The sequence below is a fragment of the Bombyx mandarina genome, chromosome 05, assembly GCF_030267445.1.
Source record: "Bombyx mandarina strain Sakado chromosome 05, ASM3026744v2".
Taxonomy (NCBI): Eukaryota; Metazoa; Arthropoda; class Insecta; order Lepidoptera; family Bombycidae; genus Bombyx; species Bombyx mandarina.
Window position 1 is genome coordinate 3,751,902 of NC_143212.1, and position 25,164 is coordinate 3,777,065.

General features: G+C 36.9%; 1 protein-coding gene across 9 annotated transcripts in view; it reads right to left on the reverse strand.

Annotated features, from left to right (window-relative positions):
* M7BP (Myosin-7a binding protein) overlaps positions 1-25,164 on the reverse strand; it is a 112,632-nt gene that overhangs the window by 41,574 nt on the left and 45,894 nt on the right. For 2 of the 9 annotated variants that reach the window (XM_028186325.2, XM_028186324.2), the window contains exon 1: positions 12,593-12,771. The exons of 5 other annotated variants lie outside the window; for them this stretch is intronic. Coding sequence is in view for 1 of the 4 variants with exons in the window: in XM_028186326.2 (XP_028042127.2) it covers positions 12,593-12,602 (10 nt within the window). In the remaining 3 variants the exon portion in view is untranslated. Of the gene's footprint in view, positions 1-12,546; positions 12,772-25,164 lie in introns of those variants that run through there. 2 more of the 9 variants (XM_089727308.1, XM_028186326.2) reach the window with 2 other exon arrangements.

Here is a 25,164-nt window from a genome sequence, read left to right on the forward strand (position 1 = left end):
TATAAGCTTATGGGGTATTGTTGCGACAGACATTTACTTTTTTTTTCTATTTATTCTAGTAACCTTGAGTGGTGATACTAGATTCTCCGGGTGAGTAGGTGAGCTCACGGGGCTCAAACCTGACGACGTTGCTAATACTAGCCCTAGCAAGAGCAGTGCTTCACGGAATCTACTCGCTATTATATTCACTCGTCGAACCCTTCGTCACAAACGACGGGTTCGGCGAGGACGGTGACCGGTGCTTGAGTACCTGAAAGAGCCCTGAAGACATTTACGAGAGCCCATAAATACACTAAAACGATATGCCACTGCTTATATTCGAAATTCAAGTCACAACCTTCGATGATTACTATGAAAAGGAGAGTAAAAATCTTCTAATAGTGCTGAATGATTATTATTATTTTCAAATTATAGTAGAAAACTCTGAGGAATTGTTCGAGATGTACCAACGTCTCGTTTTTACCATCGCACCGCCCGCCACCGAAGTAGAGTTCATCCATACTACCTGGGGCCACTGCGGTCATCCACAGTGCGTTTCCAGAGGTCTTTTTTGCCACGTACCATCCGGTTATGGAATGAGCTCCCCTCCACGGTGTTTCCCGAGCGCTATGACATGTCCTTCTTCAAACGAGGCTTGTGGAGAATATTAAGCAGTAGGCAGCGGCTTGGCTCTGCTCCTGGCATTGCTGAAGTCCATGGGCGACGGTAGCCTCTTACCATCAGGTGGGCCGTATGCTCGTCTGCCTATAAAGGCAATAAAAATAAAATAAAATAAAACATCCCAGCCATTCTCAACCTTGCATCGCTATAGAACGAGCCGTCCATATTCAAGATTTATTTATACGTTTCATTTCGGTCAGCTACAAAAGAGTGATTTTATTTTTTTCTATATTTTTCAATCAAGGCAATATTTTTTCGTTTTTTAATATTTTCGTAAAGGCACAGACAGAAACCACCGAAAACACAACAGTCAAAAAGGAAATAATCTTGCAAACTGTTTTTATTCGACTTGCACTTTGTAACTTCAGAATTACTTAGAACCGCTGACGTCAAGCTTAAAATTAATTAACGAAGTGCTTACAAAAAAACCTTCATATGAGCGTTAAGACTTTTTTGTTGCTCGTAAAGCTTTCCAACAAAAACATTTTATTGTGTTCATACGAAATAAAATGAAGGTTTTAGTTGGGACGTATCATCTCTTTATATTATCTTAAGCTATTATAGTTATGAGCTCATGATGAATAGGTATATATAGCTTTTAATACGCGGGGCAGTTGGCTGAGTGATATTTTGGGGGTTAAGCTCTGTTTGCGATTCGAATTAGCAACTTAGTTTTCAGTTGACTATAATTAAGTTTTTATTGGTTTGGTCAACAGACGAATTTATCGTAAATCCTATATTCTTTTTTTGCCCATCTAGCTGCCAGCTTTAATGGGCTATTCTGGCTTTACTCTGGTTGGTGGGAGAGCTCATGGAGCTCAGCTTGAGATAATTTGCTAACATCTTCCCTAGTGAGAGCAGTGATTCCCTGAATCTGCCACCGCATCGAAATCGGGATTCCCTGAGTAGTTCCGGAGAGAAACTCAGTGTCAATGGGATAATGGTGAGCGTTCATCATGAGGAATACCGAGGATAAATACCTCGTGGCCTATGGCAATATGGGTAACCCACACAACCATTTCACCCGTAATCACTTGGTCTGGTTTTTAAGCAGTGAAGTTAAGCAAATATATAATGATTTAATTAATTTCTATGCAAAATCCTCCAAGAACGGAGTATATATCACCAAGCAGCTCTGTGCTGCAAGCGGCCTTCTCAATTATCAGTACTCTAAGAATTATGATTAACGTAAAATTGCCACTCAGCCAAGTCTAGAGATTATCTTATGAATTAGTGTGTTATTATTTTTTATAATAGAGTTATTAATAATAAAAAATACACGATACATCCATAATATATGTAAAAGTTTTTTTTTTTTTAATCTAGTTTATACCACTTTCTAAGTGAGTTCTAAGTACACACGTACCTAGCCTTCCTTCCCGCAATGAACCAAAGGGATACGGGGGTGACTGAAAATCAGCGCTGTTCGATTTATCGACTTGACCAGCATTTAACTGAGCCACCTCTTTTTGCCTTTTTCTTTTTTTTCTTATCTTTTATTTATATTTTATTTTATTTAGTGTGAAAAGTAATAAATGATTTTATTATTATTATTACATATGTATAAAGTTTTTATTCTCGAATTTCTATGAATTTCAGTAAATACTGAAAAACCACAGGCCTACGCCAGCGGAGTTCATTTTCAGTTTTAGTTTCGACTGATGTTTCGTCCTGCAAAATGTTCCGAACAATCCGGCACGTAATTAAAATGTTTGCATGGTAAAAATATATATTTTTGAGTAAATCGATAATAGCTTGATGGAGTGGTGAAGGTACTTTGGTGTGACTCCTGTGCTGGAAAGTATCAGTGGCACAATATATACATTTTATTCATATTCCAAACTCTTGTTATTATTATTATTATTATTATGTGTATTAAACACTGCCACGCCTGGGAAGACGGCAGGACACACTCCGGCGAGGTGGGCAACAATCGGCCGGAGCGTTAGGGACTATTGGGAGAGAAACCGGCGAACTATACGGGCATTGTCGAGCAAGACTGCTTTTTGCATTTGGGCCACCACCGACTTTTTGTTGAGACCATTATTATTATTATTATTATGTTCATAGGTTCCCCCTTTCTCAGTTCAGTCTGTCGACAGAGCCGGTAGAACTGTGTATACGGGCTTTTGGCCAAGTAATATAGGTACAGTAGTTATGAGTTAATATGCTAGGTTTTATTACGTGTAGTAAGTTTGGTTTTATTCAAGCTGCAGGAACTTACTCACTATTCTGCATGTATTTATTATTAATATTATACATATATGATGGAAATCATTTATTAAGTGAAATAATTGAGACAAAAAATAAAAAGGAGTTAGCAATGTTTTGTTATTTGCTAACGACGAACAATATTCACGTGCTAAAATTATTGTACTCATAAAGGTCAACGACAAGTTTCTTTGTTGGTGCGTATTTCAACAAATAACGAACGTACATAGATAATTATAATATGTGATTGCGTTATAATGATAACTAATGGGTTCTTTGCAAAATTTATTCTCAATACGATTGTTTGTTTATTTTATTCGACATTTCTCGATCGTGTAGTACACTAGCAGTGCTAAATGTTAAGTTTGATAAAGTATAAAACTTTACAATAAAGCACAGGTATTTTCCAGTTTAAGCCTAATTAAAATTTTACAAAATCCTAAATAATTTTTTTTTATACGGTAAATATTTTAAAATATTATACAGGATGTGAACATGCTACACTGACGTTATCGGCTAACATTACTGATATACTAAACCAAGCATGGACACTCGCATTTTTTTATAATTCCATTTAGAACCCGCAATGTATTGCAAGGGTAGATGCGTGCTAATTGATTTTATATTACACGTTTGCATGCTATTAAAATATTAGCTACTAGCTGATCCCGCAGGCTTCGTAGTGTCTCAATCGATAAATAAAACGTTTGTATAAAATAAACTTAAAACAAACAAAAGGAATCCGTCCGACGGGGGACACATCAAAGGGAAAACAAAATTGTTATTTTTATTAATTCCGAGCATTTTCATACTTATCTACCTTTTAAGCCTTCTCTGGACTTCCACAAATAATTCAAGATCAAAATTAGCCAAATCTCGAGTTTTAGCGGGACTAACGAACAGCAATTCATTTATATATATACCTAGTCAGGTCATAAGTATTGTCACACAGTAAAAACTTTTCTTTTAGAATGCTGGCCATAAAAAAGTTTATTGAATTCGAATTTCGAATTGTTCATGAAAATAAAAATGTATACTTTTTCGAATTTTACTCATTTTTAAATATGGAGTGGACGCTTAAAGAAGACCGTGTTGCAGTTATTGCGTTGCATCATTGCGGTTACGCGCCAATTCAAATTTTTAACATACTGAAAAATTTGAATATAACCATAAGATTCGTTTATCGTACCATCAAACGATACAATGAAGACTCTAGTGTAGATGACAGGTCAAGAAGTGGTCGCCCTCGGTCTGTTAGGACTCCAGCAGTGATAAAAGCTGTGAAGGCGCGAATTCAAAGAAATCCCAAACGTAAGCAGAAACTGTTGGCCCTTCAGCTGGGGTTAAGCAGAACCACGGTGAAAAGGGTGTTAAATGAAGACTTAGGGCTTCGGGCATATCGAAGAGAAACAGGACATCGTTTGAATGCTCGTCTAATGGACCTGAGACTGAAGAGATGCCGCGCTTTGTTGAAGCGGTACGCGGGAAAAAAATATCGGGAAATTCTTTTTTCGGATGAAAAAATTTTTACCGTAGAAGAGAGCTACAACAAACAAAATGATAAGGTGTACGCACACAGTAGTGAAGAAGCGAGCAACCGTATTCCGCGTGTCCAACGAGGTCATTTTCCATCCTCGCTCATGGTATGGTTGGGAGTTTCTTATTGGGGCTTAACAGAGGTACATTTTTGTGAGAAAGGTGTAAAAACGAATGCAGTTGTGTATCAAAATACAGTCCTGACGAACCTTGTGGAACCTGTTTCTCATACCATGTTCAATAACAGGCACTGGGTATTCCAACAAGATTCGGCGCCAGCTCATAGAGCGAAGAGCACACAAGACTGGCTGGCGGCGCGTGAAATCGACTTCATCCGGCACGAAGACTGGCCCTCCTCCAGTCCAGATTTGAATCCGTTAGATTACAAGATATGACAACACTTGGAGGAAAAGGCGTGCTCAAAGCCTCATCCCAATTTGGAGTCACTCAAGACATCCTTGATTAAGGCAGCCGCCGATATTGACATGGACCTCGTTCGTGCTGCGATAGACGACTGGCCGCGCAGATTGAAGACCTGTATTCAAAATCACGGAGGTCATTTTGAATAAACTTTAGTGTCATAAGAATCTATGTTTTGTTAAGTTCATTTTGGTATATGAATGGTTACATAATGAATAAATTTGATTTAATTATTTTACATTAAACATGTGACAGAATTTATGACCTGACTAGGTATATAGATAGAACATAGATTACGTCATAAATTAAGATTTGTGCAAGTATCCAGGCCTATGAATGTTTGAGTAGTAGTTTGGAGGATTCTGTTTAAGAATATAGGTTAGTCTCTGCCTGTTCTAGACTTCGATTACCGCGTTTGAATAGACGTTGTTGTTTCATTTGTAGGGGCCCTGCAATCTATTCTAATACCATATTTCGACTTAAGTACGGATCTAGTTGACACTAGTGGCTGGGATTGAGTCTCCGAATTGACCCCAGACAGCTCATCGACCTCCTACTAAACCAGAACGGCAGTGCAGAATTGAGAAGCGTATTGATAGGGCCAGGACAAAATTTACTTTTATTTATTTATTGGAAACGGTTACTATCAATTTTTGGGATACATATAATAATAATTATCAAACAAAAATCTTACCACAGCCCGTAAGAGTACAGATGTTTGGCAAATTAACAGATGGGTTTAGTATTTTTGCAATTAGTACACATCTTATATATCCTCTGTCTATCGTATAACGAAATAGTTAGTCGTGAGCATAAGCTATGTTCCAAGGTGATAAATCTCGTGACATCAGTGTAAACACGACTCCAGATAACGCACCGTTCACTGATAACGTTTTGACATTGAAAATCACTTTCCCAATACTATAATGAAGAACTTATAATAAATTTCCCCTTCTAGTTGAGCCTTCTAGTTCTTTCCTCGGCCCTGTTTAAGCGCCAAGGTCTCTGGGCCAATCTTTCGTACGTTATTTTTATCCCAAAAAAAACGTATAAGTATTGAACAAATTGAGTAGACATTAATCAACATAACTCTTATGTATACAAATTTCCTGTCATCTGTAATTAAAGAAGAATTAAATAAAAAGCCGTATTCGTTCTTCGTTCTTATTGCCATCAGGGGCTAACATTAGAATAGAAGGATAACTGATGATCCGAAGGACTTTCCAGCTTCGCCAGGACGGGTGGGCGAGCATGGATTTGGTCAGGAGGATGTAGGATTTACTAACAATTGACTGAGCCCCTCCGAAAAAATCTTGTCAATTCAAGAGCAACTGCTTCGTGAATGCATCTACTATCGGATCGGAATCTCGGCCCTCTGAAGCATCCGCCGAAAATTTTCGAGGGCTCTAGCAATGGGATGGATTGCACAACGAACTCTTCGAAATTCAACGAGTAAGGTTGCTTATGTATTCCTGATCCTAGCGTTAGAGCTACAAGCGTCTAACAAAAGCAATCATTCAACAATTCATTGTACTTTTTGTTTAATTGGTTGTTCAAAATTACTAATTGATTGCTACTAAAAAGCGTAATGGTCAATGAAGGCGAATGAGTAAGGAAACATAATCGCATGTTTCATTAAATGTAGAACATAAAATAATACATTTTAGGGTACTTAGGAAAATGTTTTAACGAGATCAATTGAAGCTTTAAACTATTAAAAAAATATGAGGCAGACGCAATTAGAAATATTGCACACTATCTTCAATTCCTAGTCCCAATATCTCATAACGGTGTATTCTCTATCTGGGCTAAATGATGATAGAGTCTCGCTTGTTTAACTACCTCTAATAAGACAATCAGTGCTCTAAAATGCCCATTTATCTTTATTCGTCGATTCGCAAAAGTAATTAAGACTGATTCAGCTATTAATTTTTATATTTCTTTATTTGATTAATGAATCAATCAACATCCTCTTCGGGACTGTTTCACTTACGATGGAAACACATTATTGTAAACATTTCTCCATAAAGTTAATGGAATTGAATACAATTGTCAAACTACGATATGTCATTATGTTTTCGATCTTCTATATATTTTTTTAGTCAGATACATATTATATTTGTATATACTAGTGATAGTCGTATATTTGTGTATCAGTCAGGCTACAAATACGCCAATTGTGCGGTCTTCAAAACATTGTCAAACGATTACAACAATCATATCGAGAAAGATATCACTTAGTCGATTCCAGCCGTTCTCAAGCCCACTGAGTTCCTCGCCGGAGCTTCTCAGTGGGTCGCGTTTCCGATCCGGTGGTAGATTCTGCAAAGCACTGCTCTTGCTAGGCCTCGTGTTAGAAACACCTCTGGTTGGAGCCCCGAGAGCTCACTTACACGCTAGGGTAACGTTGATATAGCACCTCAAGGCTATCAGCATAGGTTTGAAAAAAAAACTATTCTCAACTGACGCTAGGTAATACAAGTTTAAAATGTTTTTTTATTAAATTATAGACTAAAGAGCTTTTTAAAATACATATTCCTCGACCATATAACATTTTTTTCTTGGACAAAAGGTACCACACTTTCTTTTACGTAGCAAATTTCATGATGATTTGTTGTATAATTAAGTAGTGAAACCGTAAGAAGCGAACAAACTAACTTTCCCATGCGTAATATCAAATTATGATGTATGAATGGATTAATTTAAGACATCTCCAAATATTGTTTGTCTGTTATCATCTGAACTGTGTCAAACAAGTACAAATCTGTTCAATAACGTGTGGCGGATCGAAGTAGCATTTATTTGCATATTGTACTGTTTATAATTTTTATTGTTTATTGAAAACTAATCTTTGTGCGCGTGCCAGTATCGTTGCATATTTTCACAACGCGCGCGAATCTACGACTAACATGACATTCTTTTTATGATTTAAAAAAAAAACGATTGGAATTTTTTATTGTTAGAGTTTTATATGTATTATTTTCGCTGGCATCAGTAATATATGCATTTAATGTACTAAATATATCGCACCTTTAGAATTGAAGTGGGTTAATCCAAAATTCTTATTTTTTGTTAAACTCCAAGTTTTGAAGAATTGTGATTGAATTTTTTAGTTTTTCCATTTTAAAGTTTTAAGATACGCTTGATTTAAAACAGACAGAAAGAGTACGTTTGTCCTTTTCTCGACTAAAAGAGACTGTTTAATTTTATAAACTAATAGAATATATGTTTTTAACAAAATTTCTTAGTATTTTTATTTACGCCACTTCAATTCTAATAAATGCGATATATTTTAAGATGTTTCTAGCGTCGTCGCTCACATTGTTGATGTTAAGTCGAACTAATTATGCCAATGCATCATAACGATGTTAGATACACAATACAATTTATCAATCGATTTCATATAGGGATATTGGTAATTACGATTGGTAATTCTCGAAAATAATTCACGTTATATGCGTACTGCATGATTCCAATGCTTATGAACGGTCTGGACTAGCCGATTTCATAGTTTTTCATTTTTAATTATGTGCGTTTCGGTTCGAAGGGTGGAGCAGTCGTTGTACTGTAAAAACGGAGACCTTAGAACTCATGTCTCAGGATGGGTGGCAGCAATTGCGTTGCTGATGTCTATGGGCTCTGAGGACCACTTAATACTAGTAGACCGTGAGCTACTCCGCCTATATAAGCAATAAAAAATGTGGAATCGATTTTTATATAAATGGCTGTATGGTTATCCGGTCAGTTCTCTAAGAAACTCTATAGATATATTTCTGATCCGAGTTCCAAATTCGAAATTCTTTGATTGTTATTATATATAGTAGCAGATTTGACTTATTAATTAGTAATAATATTTGGTCACCTAAACGGTTTTATTATCAATGTAATCTGATATTATGATATGCGAGGTCGAAACTAAAAAAACAGGAGCACATTAACTTTAAATTGCTTTCATTGATTGATTAATACATTAAATAAAGCAAACCGATTGACTAGTTTAAAATTATGATAATAAAAAAAATTTCAAATCGTTTTCTTCAGAAGTACTTTGATTTATTTGGTTTCTTTTTTATTGTCATTGTAGGCTGACGAGTAAGCGGTTCGTCTGGTGGTGAGTGATCACCGTTTCTCGTGGAAGGCAGGCATAACCAGGAGAGCAGCCAAGTCACTGCCGCTATGTTTTAGGTTTATTGGTGGTAGGACCTCTTGTGAGTCCGCGCGCTCCGCGGTTTTTAACGCTCAAGTAGCTTGTTTACACTAAACGAATGTGAAAGCCCATCTTGAGACATGAAATCGGAACGCCAGCCAATGTGTTCTGAAGTGGTAGTAAAAGGTAGAGGGGGAAAAAATCGACCGAAGAAAACATGGATGGAGTGTGTGAATGATGATACGAGAAGAGGGGTGTGAGTGTTGAGATGACGGCAGATAGCAGAGAATGGAATAGAAAAATTCGTTGTGCCGCACCCACCTTCTGGGATAAAGTGGAGACAAAGAAGAAGAAAAAGTATTCTGTCACCAAAATATGCCTGAGGTAAGGAGCGCTGGCTATGTCCTTAGCACTGCTGACGTACACTTGCGACGGTAACCGCTCACCGTCAAGCGGTCAGTCTGCTCGTCTACCTACAAGGGCAATAATAAAAAGTCTTGGCTTTGAAGCAAATGATTGATATTTATGTTGATTATGACTTCACACCGAAACATAATAATATGATTACTACAGGTGGGTACCACCGCCCTGCCTATTTCTACCGTGAAGCAGTAATGCGTTTCGGTTTGAAGGGTGGGGCAGCCGTTGTAACTATACGGATACCTTAGAACTTATATCTCAAAGTGGGTGGCGCATTTACGTTGTAGATGTCTATAGGGTCCAGTAACCACTTAACACCAGGTGGGCTGTGAGCTCGTCCACCCATCTAAGCAATAAAAAAGGTAGGCAGCTTTTAGGTATGTAGCGTCTTAGGTAATATAAACATTACTTACGAATCACATTTTTCTTAACAATATACATTCTAGTACTATGTGAGTTTAATAGATTCATTATTTCAAGTAATCGATAAGACATGAACATTAAGTTAGGTACGCTGTTCTAGGAAAATAATATTGTCTGTTTCTCAGATAAATGACTGTAATTTCCGTATAACGCAAATTATATTATTGTGTTACATTACATGACTTATTAGGTAATGGTTTGCTTCAACAATTACAATAAAACAATATAAAATATGAGCCCACACTGAATTTGAATACAAATAATTATTTACCTACAAATGTGCTAATGCCACATTAGTTAAGTCAAATATAGTAAAAAGGTCTGATAACTCGGTTTTAACTGACTCACTCATATCTATCTCGGCTTAAGCTGGTGAAGGCGATTTCAGAGATTTTTTTTAACTTCACAAAAGCCAAATAACTATCTTTAGTCATTATTAATTTGGTTTTAACCAGTTAATATTGATTAATATTTTGACATTCAAAACGTTTATTAACTGACTGACCTCGAAATTTTAAAATATATATTTGATTCAAAATACTCGTATGACAAAATGTTGAAGATGATAGTTTTTATTACTGCACTATCCGACATTTGGGATTATGATTCCAAGAAGAATTGCATCTAAAGTTATTTATACCTTTCACGTATCAGGCTTCAGAATACACTAAACGCTAACGCTCTCGGTTAAGGCAATTGTGATTTATGTGCTGTAATAAGTTTCTAAGCGACAATTTCATTTACTATAAAAGTTTGGGGAGAATCTTTCATTTGATTGGCATTCTATATTTCATATCAATTCCAGTACTTGCGTTTGCCTTAATGTTTGCATGTTCCAGAGATGCTGCTTATAGGAAATTAGGGCTAAAGTCAAGTTGTCAAGTACTGCTTAATGTACGAATTTATGATAGAAAACAATGACTAATTATTTGGCAATTTAATAATTCGACTAATAAATTATATTACGTAAATAAGATTTAAATAAAAAAAAAAACAGATAATCATAATATAACTAGTCAGGTCATAAGTATTGTCACACAGTAAAAACTTTTCTTTTAGAATGCTGGCCACAAAAAAGTTTATTGAATTCGAATTTCGAATTGTTCATGAAAATAAAAATGTATTCTTTTAGAATTTTACTCATTTTTAAATATGGAGTGGACGCTTAAAGAAGACCGTGTTGCAGTTATTGCGTTGCATCGTTGCGGTTACGCGTCAATTCAAAATTTTAACATACTGAAAAATTTGAATATAACCAAAAGATTCGCTTATCGTACCATCAAACGATACAATGAAGACTCTAGTGTAGATGACAGGTCAAGAAGTGGTCGCCCTCGGTCCTTTAGGACTCCAGCAGTGATAAAAGCTGTGAAGGCGCGAATTCAAAGAAATCCCAAACGTAAGCAGAAACTGTTGGCCCTTCAGATGGGGTAAAGCAGAACCACGGTGAAAAGGGTGTTAAATGAAGACTTAGGGCTTCGGGCATATCGAAGAAAAACAGGACATCGTTTGAATGCTCGTTTAATGGACCTGAGACTGAAGAGATGCCGCGCATTGTTGAAGCGGTACGCGGAAAAAAAAAATCGGGAAATTCTTTTTTCGGATGAAAAATTTTTTACCGTAGAAGAGAGCTACAACAAACAAAATGATAAGGTGTACGCACACAGTAGTGAAGAAGCGAGCAACCGTATTCCGAGTGTCCAACGAGGTCATTTTCCATCCTCGCTCATGGTATGGTTGGGAGTTTCTTATTGGGGCTTAACAGAGGTACATTTTTGTGAGAAAGGTGTAAAAACCAATGCAGTTGTGTATCAAAATACAGTCCTGATGAACCTTGTGGAATCTGCTTCTCATACCATGTTCAATAACAGGCACTGGGTATTCCAACAAGATTCGGCGCCAGCTCATAGAGCGAAGAGCACACAAGACTGGCTGGCGGCGCGTGAAATCGACTTCATCCGGCACGAAGACTGGCCCTCCTCCAGTCCAGATTTGAATCCGTTAGATTACAAGATATCGCAACACTTGGAGAAAAAGGCGTGCTCAAAGCCTCATCCCAATTTGGAGTCACTCAAGACATCCTTGATTAAGGCAGCCGCCGATATTGACATGGACCTCGTTCGTGCTGCGATAGACGACTGGCCGCGCAGATTGAAGGCCTGTATTCAAAATCACGGAGGTCATTTTGAATAAACTTTAGTGTCATAAGAATCTATGTTTTGTTAAGTTAATTTCGGTATATGAATGGTTACATAATGAATAAACTTGTTTCAATTATTTTACATTAAACATGTGACAGAATTTATGACCTGACTAGGTATATTCCGGAATTTATATACAGTTCCATTGCTTCTAATTGTAATAAAAGCATATTAACCTTTTGATTTAATTAAATTAAATTCATCTCTTAGTGCAATAAAAAACATATACTATTCAAGGTTTTCAGTGTTGACATTTATTGGTAGTAAAATAGAGAAAAACATGTCTCTGAAATGAATATTATACATAGGTATTAATTTACTATAATTCATAAAAACATTTAAAAGTCTAATTTGCAAATTTAGCATATTGTGAATTATGTTCAGAAATCGTTATAAAAGCCACTTTAGCTTTTATTGTACAGGAATATTTTCCTACGTCACGAAAAATTCAGCTGTTCAAATTGATAAAATTTAATAAAAGAGGTGTCACTAAATAAATACCAACAAAAACTCATATCAAACCGTTACCGTGTGTGAAATAAAATAAAATAAAAACAAAATAAAAATCACGAACCACAGAACATAAATTCACCACACTTTCCCGCGCGAAATTTTGACACTTAACAGATACGTTTTATTGTAAAAGCGGCCGGTGGAAAAGAGGTTAGGAAAAAAGTCTGTTATCGCGAAAAATTCGGAGCGCGCCAGACCGATGCGCGCGTCGCGTGCCGAGACGGACAAGTTAATGCGAGTTAACCGACTAGAAACGTAGCCGGTGACACTGTATTGCTGTTTGGTAAACAAGTGGATTTAATTTATTAACCTAATCTGCTATTAATTAACAGTTAATCTGTAAAGTCAAGTTTTCGTAAAAATGATTCGTAGGGCCCATTATGTAACGGCACAGATCGATACTTCGTCATTTTAATAGTTGATACATAATAGGATATTAATAAATATCTGGGAACCAGAAGCTAAAACTGGAGTAATGTAGTAGTTACTTTAATATAAACGGGAAACAATATAACTAACTACTGTTTATGTAATTTAAATTTCTTCACTATGGTAAGGTAAGGTGTAAAGTTTTGTAGATTTCACAACTTCAGTCACTGAACCTGGTACCTGCAATGTCGTATAAAGAACAATGACGTATTTTCGATTTCAATGTTAGTTTCATTCATCAACGATATTGGGGTATGAAAATATACTAAAAATAATTTTAGCAAACTATATCTTCTATTTAACCGTCTTTATTATCAGAAACGATTTATTTACCCATTTTATTTATTTTAAAGTAATTAAAAGTCAGCATGATACTAATCATGAATGTTTTTCTTTTATAAAATATAATTTTATAATTTATTTATGGAGTCTTAGCCACATAATGATATCACTGTTTCAATCGCAAAGCGCAAATATTATCTAAGAGTACAATAAACTAGAAAATCTCTCTTTAGATAAGCAATTGTTTCTTGTGTTAAATAATTTACCATTATTAGGCTATTAGAAACCAAATAATAAATGTTACACTTTATTATCAATAGAAGTTTGTTTCTATTCAAAACTGAGTTTTAGACGTCACTCAAGATATGAACGCCTTTCATTGAATAGTTTAAGAATGCCAAAGTTATTGGGGTGATTTATTGATTGAGCGATGAAATAATCTGTCTAGTTAATTGCCGCAATGTTGTAAATCACGCCAGGTCAATGCACACTAATGAATGTTTAGTTTACAACACCTCTCAAATGTTATTTACGCGAAACGCAAATTAAAAATCTCGATAAACGACAATTAAAAATGTTCGCTTAAACCCGCCTCAATCATTTTCACGTTTCGGCTTAAGAGTCCGTTCGGATCGTAATAAATTATAACACGGGCAAGTAATCATTTGGCATGACTTCGAAACTATATGAAGGAGGCGGAGAAAAAAAGATATATTTAGTATTTAATAAAATCTGTAGATACAAATAAAAGTTTTGGTTTTAAAATAAATTGCCCATTGTACATAGAGACAACAGTGATCGAACTCTAGTTACTGAGTGAAACTAGAAAATCTGTTATTTATTATCTGTATCTATATATTAATACGTGAAGCAAAAACTTTGTATCCCTTTTTACGAAAATTGCGCGGGCGGAGGAAGGAGTATGAAATTTTCCACACTTATAGAGAGAATATAGAGAAGAAGTGCACAATGCTAATATTTTTTTAAGATAATGCATAAAAGATACATTAGATTAATAAAGAAAACATTACACACACTACCATCTATTTGACGCACACACGCATTCATACTATTTATTTATTGTCAAACTTTTGTTCTTGAAGTCTGTTGTCAAATTGAGAATCGATTAAATATTGTTTGTCTTTATTAATATTTTTCTATAGTATAGTCTTGGCGAAATCTGTGATTATAGAAGTATAATAGTCTTTGACAATAGAACCATAATAATGTTCAAACTTATAATTTCAATCAATTATAGTCGAATTTCGGCTACTGCGGGTCCACTAGTTAAATTTAATTAATATATAAATTATTCGATAGAGATATGACAAAAGTCGTCAGCTGTGGACAGCTGCTTATTTGCGTCAGAAAACTTTAAGCTCATTAATAAAATACATGTAGTTCCTTCGAGTAATTTTTTCCTAGACCATCGACCCTGACATGTTAGTATTCTACTGTCAACAGTACAGTCCCCAAAGTCAAGTTAGCTGACGTTAGTAGATGAATAGATGTTATAGTGTTTTAAATAAAACCAGGCTATTAGAAATATAATTAGTCATGGAAATTCGAAAACATACTTAATTATAGATCATAAGATACAATAAGTTAGAAATCAAAAACACATTTTTAGGTTTTCTAATTCTGGCTATGATTTGCCGTGACATTTGATTTCCTCAAATTATTTGCGCACCGTATCCGAAGTATTCCGAAGTAAATGGTGTTGTTGCATTAAAAACATTTTCTGGAATTCCAAAATCGAATATAAAAAATAACTTAATCACTTATTAACACCTGAATGCAGTAAAGGACGATAAACGAGAAAAAACACTTTACATTTTAATGTTCACAAATTAACAGACTCACAGAAAGTCACGTTGTATCAAAACATGAGATCGAAACTGAAGTATGCAATCCGATGCAATGTTATTGTAAAGATCAAATTGAGCACACGCGACCTTGGTTGTTTGCTAGAAATTTCAAACACGTGGTAGAACTAACCGCACGTGTTACGCATTGAAAAGTCATAAAAGTAAATGATATTTTGAAAAATATAATTATTGTAGAGCCCAGATATAAGGAATTAAAATTTATTTCAACACGCCTTTTTCTACAGTCAATGGCGTTCCTGAAAACAAAGATTTGATGAGAATTCTGCTGTTTCCGATCAAAATAACACAAAAAAAAAACGAAAAGTAATAATTTATTATGCCGATATTGCGTTGCTTTGCAGTGTTTGTACTGCACGCAAAGGAACGATAATGAAGATTGTCGACAGTAAGGCATCTACTATCTGAAGGAGGGCGAACGCAAACCGTTATTAATTGAAATAGGAAATATGAACTTAGTCAAAAGCGTTTAAACACCCTGTTTGGTAAAACTGTGTGTTATTAGCGTTCGAGTGGTCTCCTTATGGATCAACATCACGTGTACAATGACCATAATATATCTCTATCAGGAGAGACATAGGACATATCCGAGGACATCACTTTTGACGGCTGTAAATGTGAGAGCGGAGAAGGTTATATCGGCAGGTTGACAATACACGTGTTAGAGGTTGCGGGGCTTCTTAATATATTCGTGAGTCATTGAGAAAAATTAAGTAAAAGCTAGTTTACAAACAGCCACACGACCTTTAAAGAAAATTATACAACAGTAGTCTGTGCGGATATGGACCAGAAAATTCGAGCAACTAGTAACTCTTCTTTGTCAGATTAATTAAGACTCTAACCTTATTTTCCTACCCAACTGTCTCTGTAACTGTTTTCACGATGTTATTCTATCACCGTGGATGTCATTCGTGAACATGTGTTAAGTGCTTATTTCATTATAAAATTGGTAAGACATGTAGATAAGCTTCTGTAGAAAATAAATACACTTGTCATCTTGGAATGTAGGTACATGTTTGTTTTTTACTATTAACATTTAACAAGACCTGATTATGTAACCGTATCTACGTTAAAATGTTGTTTATTGACTGTCGTTTTATTAAAATCGATTAAATCATTACATTGCAAAATCGATTCAATGATAAATTATGAAATAACAGAAATGCCCTTAATACACAAAAATGCATGCGCAGAAGACATTAGTGTCGAGTATGAATACGATTTGTTTATCGAATAATATATATAATCGATTGACATTGGAAAGCGAATGTTGAATCGTTATCGGCCACGTGCACGAAACGAGACGAATCGATTACAATTCGCTATCGGGATGAAGATGGAAGCTTGACGGTCAGTTTTTTTTTTCAGGCCACCTTCAGACCTGACGCGGGCCTACACGGTTGATAAATTGCTCGTTTCTTTTCAGTTTAAGATTTTCACTACTCACTTTCACGACGAAGAAATAGTGGTGTAACAAAATTATATTTAGGAACATTTTGAATATTCGTAATTATTGTTAAAAAGGTTTGCTGTTTTTTTTTTGACATTTTAAACCAAAGTAGATGATGATTTTTTTTTGATAACGCCATCTTGTTGTGTCTTTAAAGCGGTTAGTTGCCCTCAATTAAGAAAAATAGTATTATTATTCGCCAATAGATGTCGGGAAGAGTTGATTATTGAAAACACGAATAAAACTACATTTTCTGAAAATAAATCGTAGCTAGATCGATTTATCGCCCCCGAAATCCCCTGTATACTAAATTTTATGAAAATCGTTGGAGCCGTTTCCGAGATTCAGATTATATACATATTACAAATTAATAAACAAGTATTGCTCGTTTAAAGGTATAAGAAGATTTTTTTTTTAAGCAATAAAAAAAAAAAATTCATTGATAAATTTATTTCTGTTCTAAGGTAAATTAAAACGAGTTTAAGACGTTTTCAAATACAGTTTTCAAGCCTATCTTAAATTGTATGTAAAGTGTATTGATACATCTACAACGGTTACCCGGCAGGCTGGTTCTGGCCCAGCGGGGTATCCCGGAACACCAGCGGCACCGCCCGGGCCTGGTAGGGCCGCCGTACCGCGGAGACTGACGTCGTTGGTCGTCGACTATCGCCTCGATGACCCGTTGGTCGGGCGTCCTCGGGGTGGCGGCGCCGCGTGTCTGGTTGTGGTGTTGACCGCGGGAACCCTCTCTCGCGGGAACTCTGAACGGGTTCTGACCCCGGACGGAGATCGGACGTCGGGTGTAAGAGTGCAGGGGAGTCGTTTAGTGGGTGGGCCCTAAAATCCTTGGGCCCGCGATCTGCTCTCAACACCTGCAGATCGTTGAGTCTCACATACCCCGCGCGCCCCCTAGGCGCGGGGACCTCGTAGGAGGTTCGGCACCCGGCCCGAAAAAAAAAAAAAAATCTATAACGGTTGCACTTAGATGACTTGATCATCTCCCAACATAAGACACATGAATTTGGTAGTAAGCAATAACTACTATAGTTTGATTAACACTTGAATTTTCTTGTTACATGTTTTTAATTTTATGGCTCGTATCGCCGGGCAACCTCAAAAGCCACATAATCTGACAATGTCATACATTTTGTTACACCGTAGTGTAATCTTATTTCATTTAGCTTTTAGGTATATTATTTTTCTACTCGTTTGCAGAAGAAGCAGAGAATAGTGAAACATTGCTATGTTTTATTTAAACAATTATTTGAATAATTAATTTGTCTTCGTCTGAAATACTTTTCATTTTATCCCTGTTTTTTTTTGGTTTTTTTTTTTTGGTTAGCATTTACAATATACTATAACAATACATATTATTTCTCTTCGATTTGCATACCTTCGAAATGTGTATGCGGTCTGATGGATAAAAGACTACTTCGATCAGTGGGATTGGCAATCCTGACGCCTATAAAAAGGTCATCAAGTTTTTTTATTTTTTTTTATTGCCCTTGTAGGCAGACGAGCATACGGCCCACCTGATGGTGAGTGGTTACCGTCGCCCATGGACTTCAGCAATGCCAGGGGCAGAGCCAAGCCGCTGCCTACCGCTAAAAGTCCGAGCATTTGTTTTTTTTTTCCAGGCATTTGAAGGTAATTTGTAATAACAATTTGTATTTGTTGTATATGTTTCATGTGAAATAAACAGTTGGAAGATACGCGTTTTGTTGCGATATGTCGCTTCCAACTTTAAGTGTAATCAAGCGGCGGATCAAAGGGATCAAATTGTAATAGTATTTTAAAAAAAAGGCAAACGTTCCAACTCCATACAAATTTGAGTTTACTTTCACACTATCGAGAACGTTAAAAAGCTCGCATTGTGAGCACACTGATAATGATTCCAGTTATGGTGGCAAAGCTTGGGGGAGGCTATGTCCAGTAGTGAAGGTCAGTGAGGTGAAAAAAAAGGGTAGTTGTTCCTTTTTGTGATGAAAATAATAAATATCAGAAAGCAACGGTGTTAAATAAAGCCTATAGAAATTATCCAATACGAAATTGATTTTCTGGCAACCTTACATACGCAGGGCGAGGCCGGTGTCCGGTTTCATATGTCACACACTGCCGCGTTTTAATTAAAAAACCAGTGAAAATAACATATGACTTCGCGGTTCGGAAATTGAACAATAATGTCAAGTATACAGAATTACTTAACAATATTTTTATTATACTCTTTTACGAGCCTAAATTAATTGATATAGTCAAGGTTTCCAGGGCTTACCAGAGCCTATAGTCATCAACAAATATACCATTATTATATAGTGTTGTAAATCCGCATGAATTAATTAATACAATCATCCCCCTATCTTTCCCATATCCTCCTTTTAGTATTTGCTATTGTCTTAGAAGACAGACGATCATACGTCTCACACAATAGTTAGTGGTTGCTGTAGTTCATGGACATCATCATTCTGGCACAGTCCTGCCAGTTCTCTATAAGTAAACCGCCAATTGCCTTAGAAAATAGAGAGACGTTGCTGCCAAGTGCTACTGTTACCTATCTTCTACTTTTATAAAGCTAGTGATTTTAAGCCCGTATGGGCAGGTGCCACCATCCTGCTCTTATCTATCGCGAAGCAGTTCTACGTTCCGGCTTGGAGACTGGGACAGCCAGTTCACAATACAATAGACATCGGTCATATATCTCAAGGTGTGTGGCAACACTTTAGTGATGACTGATCATGTCTATGGGCTTCCTGACCATTTAACCGGCTGGTTCGCAAGCTCTTGCACAGGCTCGGCGGAAATTCTTCCCTGTGTCGATACCTTGAAATCGGTGACACCTTTGCGATATAAGCACGCAACATCCTGATATCTCTTGTACCTTCTTCTTCACATCTACCGCGAAGCGTGCCGGTTTTAAGGGTGCAACTTGCATTATCTCAAGATTACACAATATTTGTTTTTGTTTACTATAAACTCCAGTAACAAGGTAACGGCCGGTGTATTTTGGAGCTTGTCTAAAATAAAAATTATAGTTTTCGCAACAAGAGAAGGGCTACTTGAGTGATTCGTACATATTATATAATTATAGTAAATTATGTAATAATCGAGGCACGTACACGTGGTCCCTTGGTGATCGTTCTGCGCCTAAACGCACATTGATGTTATCGGCAATAAGACGAGATCCGTAAGTTAAGAGCGCCAGCGGTTTGCAGAATTAGTTGTTGGATGACGATAGAGCAACCGGTTAACTGACCAACGTCGAGCGTTCGAGAGAAATAAATAGTTAAGTAGTGATGCTTCATTTAAAGTTTTATTAAATTTTCAACAGAATAAAAACTACTGAAAACACGTTGTGAAACTAGAATTCCAGTCTCCGTTTTAACAGTACAATGGCTGCCCAACCCTTCTAACCAAAGCGCACTACTGCTTCACGGCAGAAATAGGCAGAGCAGTGGTACCTACGTGCGGACTCATAAGACGTCCTTTCAGCAGTAAAATTATTGATAAATTGACAAAATCGCTTACGTCTTAAGCTTTACGCCGCTAGTATAAGTAATACGCACGAAGAGAACGGACACCTGTTATGATTACAGCAACCGAACGAAAAGATCATGTACCTAGTCCGTCGTGCTAAATAATATTTGGTAAGACATAATATATATATATATATATTTTTATTGCTTAGATGGATGGACGAGCTCACAGCCCACTTGATGTTAAGTGGTTACTGGAGCCCATAGACATCTAAAACGTAAATGTGCCACCCATCTTGAGATATAAGTTCTAAGGTCTCAGTATAGTTACAACGGCTACCCCACCCTTCGAACCGAAACGCATTACTGCTTCAGGGCGGAAATAGGCGGGGTGGTGGTACCTACCCGTGCAGACTCCCAATAGGTCCTACCACCAGTGAAAAAGCTAAGTAAACTTATATTGAGTAACATTTTAATAATACTGATAAAAAAAAATTTATTTTGATTTAAATATTATGTAATTTGGGCTAAGTTGCCTGAAATAAACAAATTTATTTTTTATTAATACGTACCAATATAATATGATTTATAGTTTGGTTACAAGTCCCTTTGCTGGAGAAGTTCAAGATTGGAGTACTTGTGGGATTATCGCATGACAATATTACAGCCTAGGTTAATATGTCTTGGTTTGTTTTTCTTTTATTGTTAAGACTTAGTTGCGAAGAAGGGCTCGGCGAGTAAATTAACCCACAGACACAGCACACTGAGTTTCTCGCCGGATCTTTTCAGTGAGTTGCGTTTCCGATCCGGTGGTAGATTCTGCGATGCACGGCTCTTGCTAGGGTTCATATTAGCAACAACGTCAGGTTTGTACCCCGTGCTCACCTACTCGCCCGTTTACGTTGGTATGGTCTCTCAAGACCATCAGCTTAGGTAGATCTTCAGATCGCAAAAGAAGTGATATATAGACTACCCTACATCTATACTATTGACCAGTTCAGGTTCGTAGTGTTGTTTTATTTTTATTGCATATATGGTTGGACGATCTCACGACCCACCTAGTGCTAAGTGGTTACCGGAGCCCATAGGCATCTACAACGTAAATGCCGCCACCCACCTTGCGACATGAGTTATAAGGTCTCACTTTAAACAGTACAACGGCTAAGCTCTTGTACCTTAGCAAAAATATTTCTAGATTTACTTTTTGTCTGGCGTAGCGGTCCCACGGTCGACTGGTCGCAATAAAAAAGCATAATAACCTGGAGTTAGCTTTGAGCTTTAAAAGCCTGCAATAAGATTTACGACGCTTTCAAGTCGTAGTAGAATTGCAAATCTGAGTGCCTGTTGTTTTGCAATGCCAATGAAAAAAATCGTATTTTCGTTCAATTTGATTCAAGTAATTGAAATCTTACGAAAATGGCGCCTTGTTACTCTCCCCCTTTTTTGGCTGGAAAGCAATTAAATGCGTTCCATTTTGAAGGGCGAGAGAGCGACTAAAACAATATAATTTTGACTTGAACCTCAGACCTCAAGGTGGGTTCATGTCACAAAGCAACATCAATACCAAAACTCGACAATTAAAATAGATTACCATTTACAAGTCACTCCCTCAATCTTCGGTCGAGAGCAAGCAGTTGTCCATAATCTATAATAGCCCTCCCCGTTCCAATGTTTTGAAGACGTCACTTATTCTTCTATCTATACTAATATTATTATTATCCTGTATTAAACACTGCCACGCCTGGGAAGACGGCAGGACACACTCCGGCGAGGTGGGCAACAATCGGCCGGAGCGTTAGGGACTATTGGGAGAGAAACCGGTGAACTATACGGGCATTGTCGAGCATTATTATTATTATTAATACTATATTTCAGTTTTTTTTTTTAAACCATAACATTTTCTTAGTAATAATTACTTATAATCTATATTAGTAACTTAAAAAATTAAAAAAAATCTAACATATAACTATCATTATATACATTTTATACCATTACATTTTTTTTTTCTCCTTCCAAGTGCCTACTGCAAAGGCTATTTATTGATCAGCAGTCCCTCGATCTTGCTCGATATGATTTTCAAAAGACTGTTGCCACTGTCACGGACTCGACGTAATAACGATGCATATTTTGGAAATACTTAACGACGAAGGGAAGATCTTCCACCGAGCCGGTGATATTGCTCGGTAGACCGACGGTCCGAATGTTGTTGTTCGGAACTTGTATATATGCGCTTTATCTTGAAAATGTCGTAAGCGAGATTCAGGCATCTGTCAATTATCTTGCGTTGTATGATGGCTACCCGCCACACCACTCCCCTCCGAGACTGGAGGTCGTGTCATTTTTTTAGTTAGCGTTGTCCGTGCTGAGATTAGCTTGCAAGGGCCAGTGCTGCTCGAAGCCTGCGGTGAGTCGAGGCTGAGCTTGAATGCTGCGTGCGTGTCACCAGTGCTGCTCGAAGTTTGCAGTGAGTCGAAACTGAGCTGAATGCTGCGTGATTGTCGCCAGTGCTGCTCGAAGTCTGCGGTGAGTCGAGACTGAGCTTGAATGTTGCGTGCGTGTCGTGCGTAGTCCATGTGATGCAGAGCTGCCACGCCGGAGATGTGTGACCCCAAGCGTTGATGATCCGGTCGTGGGCTGCGATGAACTGTAGCGGCGTGATGAGGCAGTGAAGTTGCGTGCCGTAGGACCAGGAAGCGCGGTGAGTCGGCTGCGATGGTCCTGTTGAGGCTGCGATGCTGGCTTGCTGTGGGACGACTGTCAATGACGTGCTTTTATCTGCGAGAATGCGGGGATTGTGGTAGCCGACGTTCTTGATGCGCTGAAGATGAATTCTGATTCATCAGGTTGCGTGTTCATATCTCGTCGCAGGTCACCAGTTTGGGGAGTTTACGACGAAAGGAAGATCTTCCACCGAGCGGATGTTATTTGCTCGGTAGACCGACGGTCCGAATGTTGTTGTTCGGAACTTGTATATATGCGCTTTATCTTGAAAATGTCGTAAGCGAGATTCAGGCATCTGTCAATTATCTTGCGTTGTATGATGGCTACCCGCCACACATATTATAAAGAGGAAACATTTGTCTGTTTGTCTGTATTGAATAGGCTCCAAAACTATTAAACCGATTTGAAAAATTCTTTCACTGTTTGGAAGCTACACTATTCCCGAGAGCCAGGTTATAATATTTTTTGAAAAAAAAATTAGGGATCCTTACTAAAACTCCAATAATGTTAACCCAAGGTGTAAAAAAATACCTAAAATATTTTTTTCATCGCGTGCCCTACGAAAACTATTGATGATAGAATAAAATAGTGTACTACGACTTTGTAGAACATATTATTATTTAAAAGTATCGCGACAGCACATGTCTAACTATTATAGTTATGCCGCAATAAGTATTATTTTATTTAAAAAAATAAAACAACGTCAAATATCGTTGAAATTTTTGTTAAAGACCCGAGCGGAGCCGGAGCGGGCCGCTAGTATGTTTTATTACATACTATATTATATTCTCCTTTACATAACATTAAAGGTAAGTTAAAAATGTATAGTTGCACAGACACAGTCCATTCAGCGTGAGAGCCGCGTAACTCGCAAATAAAACTACAATATGTGGAACTAAATACGACAATGTATTGTTCAGAGTCACGAATAATCTGTTTTCAAACTTAACGACGGTGTCATGTGATTATGATATTAGCTGCCAGTGGACAGACCTTGGATCCGTTTCACTGCCGAGTTTTTTTTGTATTTTTGTTTTTTATTTATTGCTTAGATGGGTGGACGAGTCCACAGCCCACCTGGTGTCAAGTGGTTACTGCAGCCCATAGACATCTACAACGTAAATGCGCCACCCACCTTAAGATATAAGTTCTAAGATCTCAGTATAGTTACAACGGCTGCCCTACCCTTCAAACCGAAAAGCATTACTGCTTCACGTCAGAAATAGGCATAGCGGTGGTACCTACCCGCGCGGACTCACAAGAGGTCCTACCACCAGTAATTACGCAAATTATAATTTTGCGGGTTTGATTTTTATTACACGATGTTATTCCTTCACCGTGGAAGTCAATCGTGAACATTTGTTAAGTAAGTATTTCGTTAGAAAAATTGGTACCTGCCTGGGATTCGAACATCGGTGCATCGCTCAACACGAATGCACCGGACGTCTTATCCTTTAGGCCACGACGACTTCTAGGGAAAGCAGGTTGCGGTTTATTTCGTTGTGGGGTTTCGTTTTGAATCAACATGCGACAATCGTTACATAATTGAAACTTAATGTCTCAAGGCAAGTGGATATGTTAATGTTGTTTTGTCCATGGGCTCAGGTAACGACTTTACACGAGATAAACCGCGAGCTAGCATTGAAATAAAAAAAGTTTAAATTAATAATAATTAACTGAAAAAAAAGCAATTATAAACGAAAACGAAATATAATCGATTTTATCAATCGACAAAAACATACACTTTAAATCGTTTGTATTGGATACGATTCCTTGATTATACATTCAAATAAAGTGTGTATTTAAAGGATGTGTAGATAAATTATTGGGTGCCTTCTTTCATACCAGCACTGCCACAACAGAGGACCGCTTAAAGTATTTTTAGTTTGAGGATCGAAGCAAAAAGAATTACCATTTCACGTGAGTACCTACCTGACTGACTCTTTGAGAGGTCGTTGAACTTGTTTACTCAATACCATTTAAGGATCCAAAGTTCAACTAATTATTATTTGTACGATGGTTAGACTGCTTTATACCGAAAGTTTTTATGTGGAAAACATTATAATTTTTTTTTGGAGTTTTTTGTTCGCATAATTTTGTTCGTAAAAAATTATGTTTTTCTTTTTTGTTTTGTTGTTGTAGAGGAATTAGGTATTGTAGCTTGATTTTTATAATCGTGAATCATCAAATTCATTTGTTATTCATTGACGCTGTAATGTTTCTAAAGTGATTATATACTATTAAATTTTGTTATAATATGAAGAGTATACTTTTTTTTTTTCTATATGGACTTTTGTTCTCTATATCTTCTTCTTTTCTATATCGATAGATACTGTTTCTATTTCCTTGAAAGCTTCTTCATAAATATTCCAAACTCACGACAGTTGTTGCAATT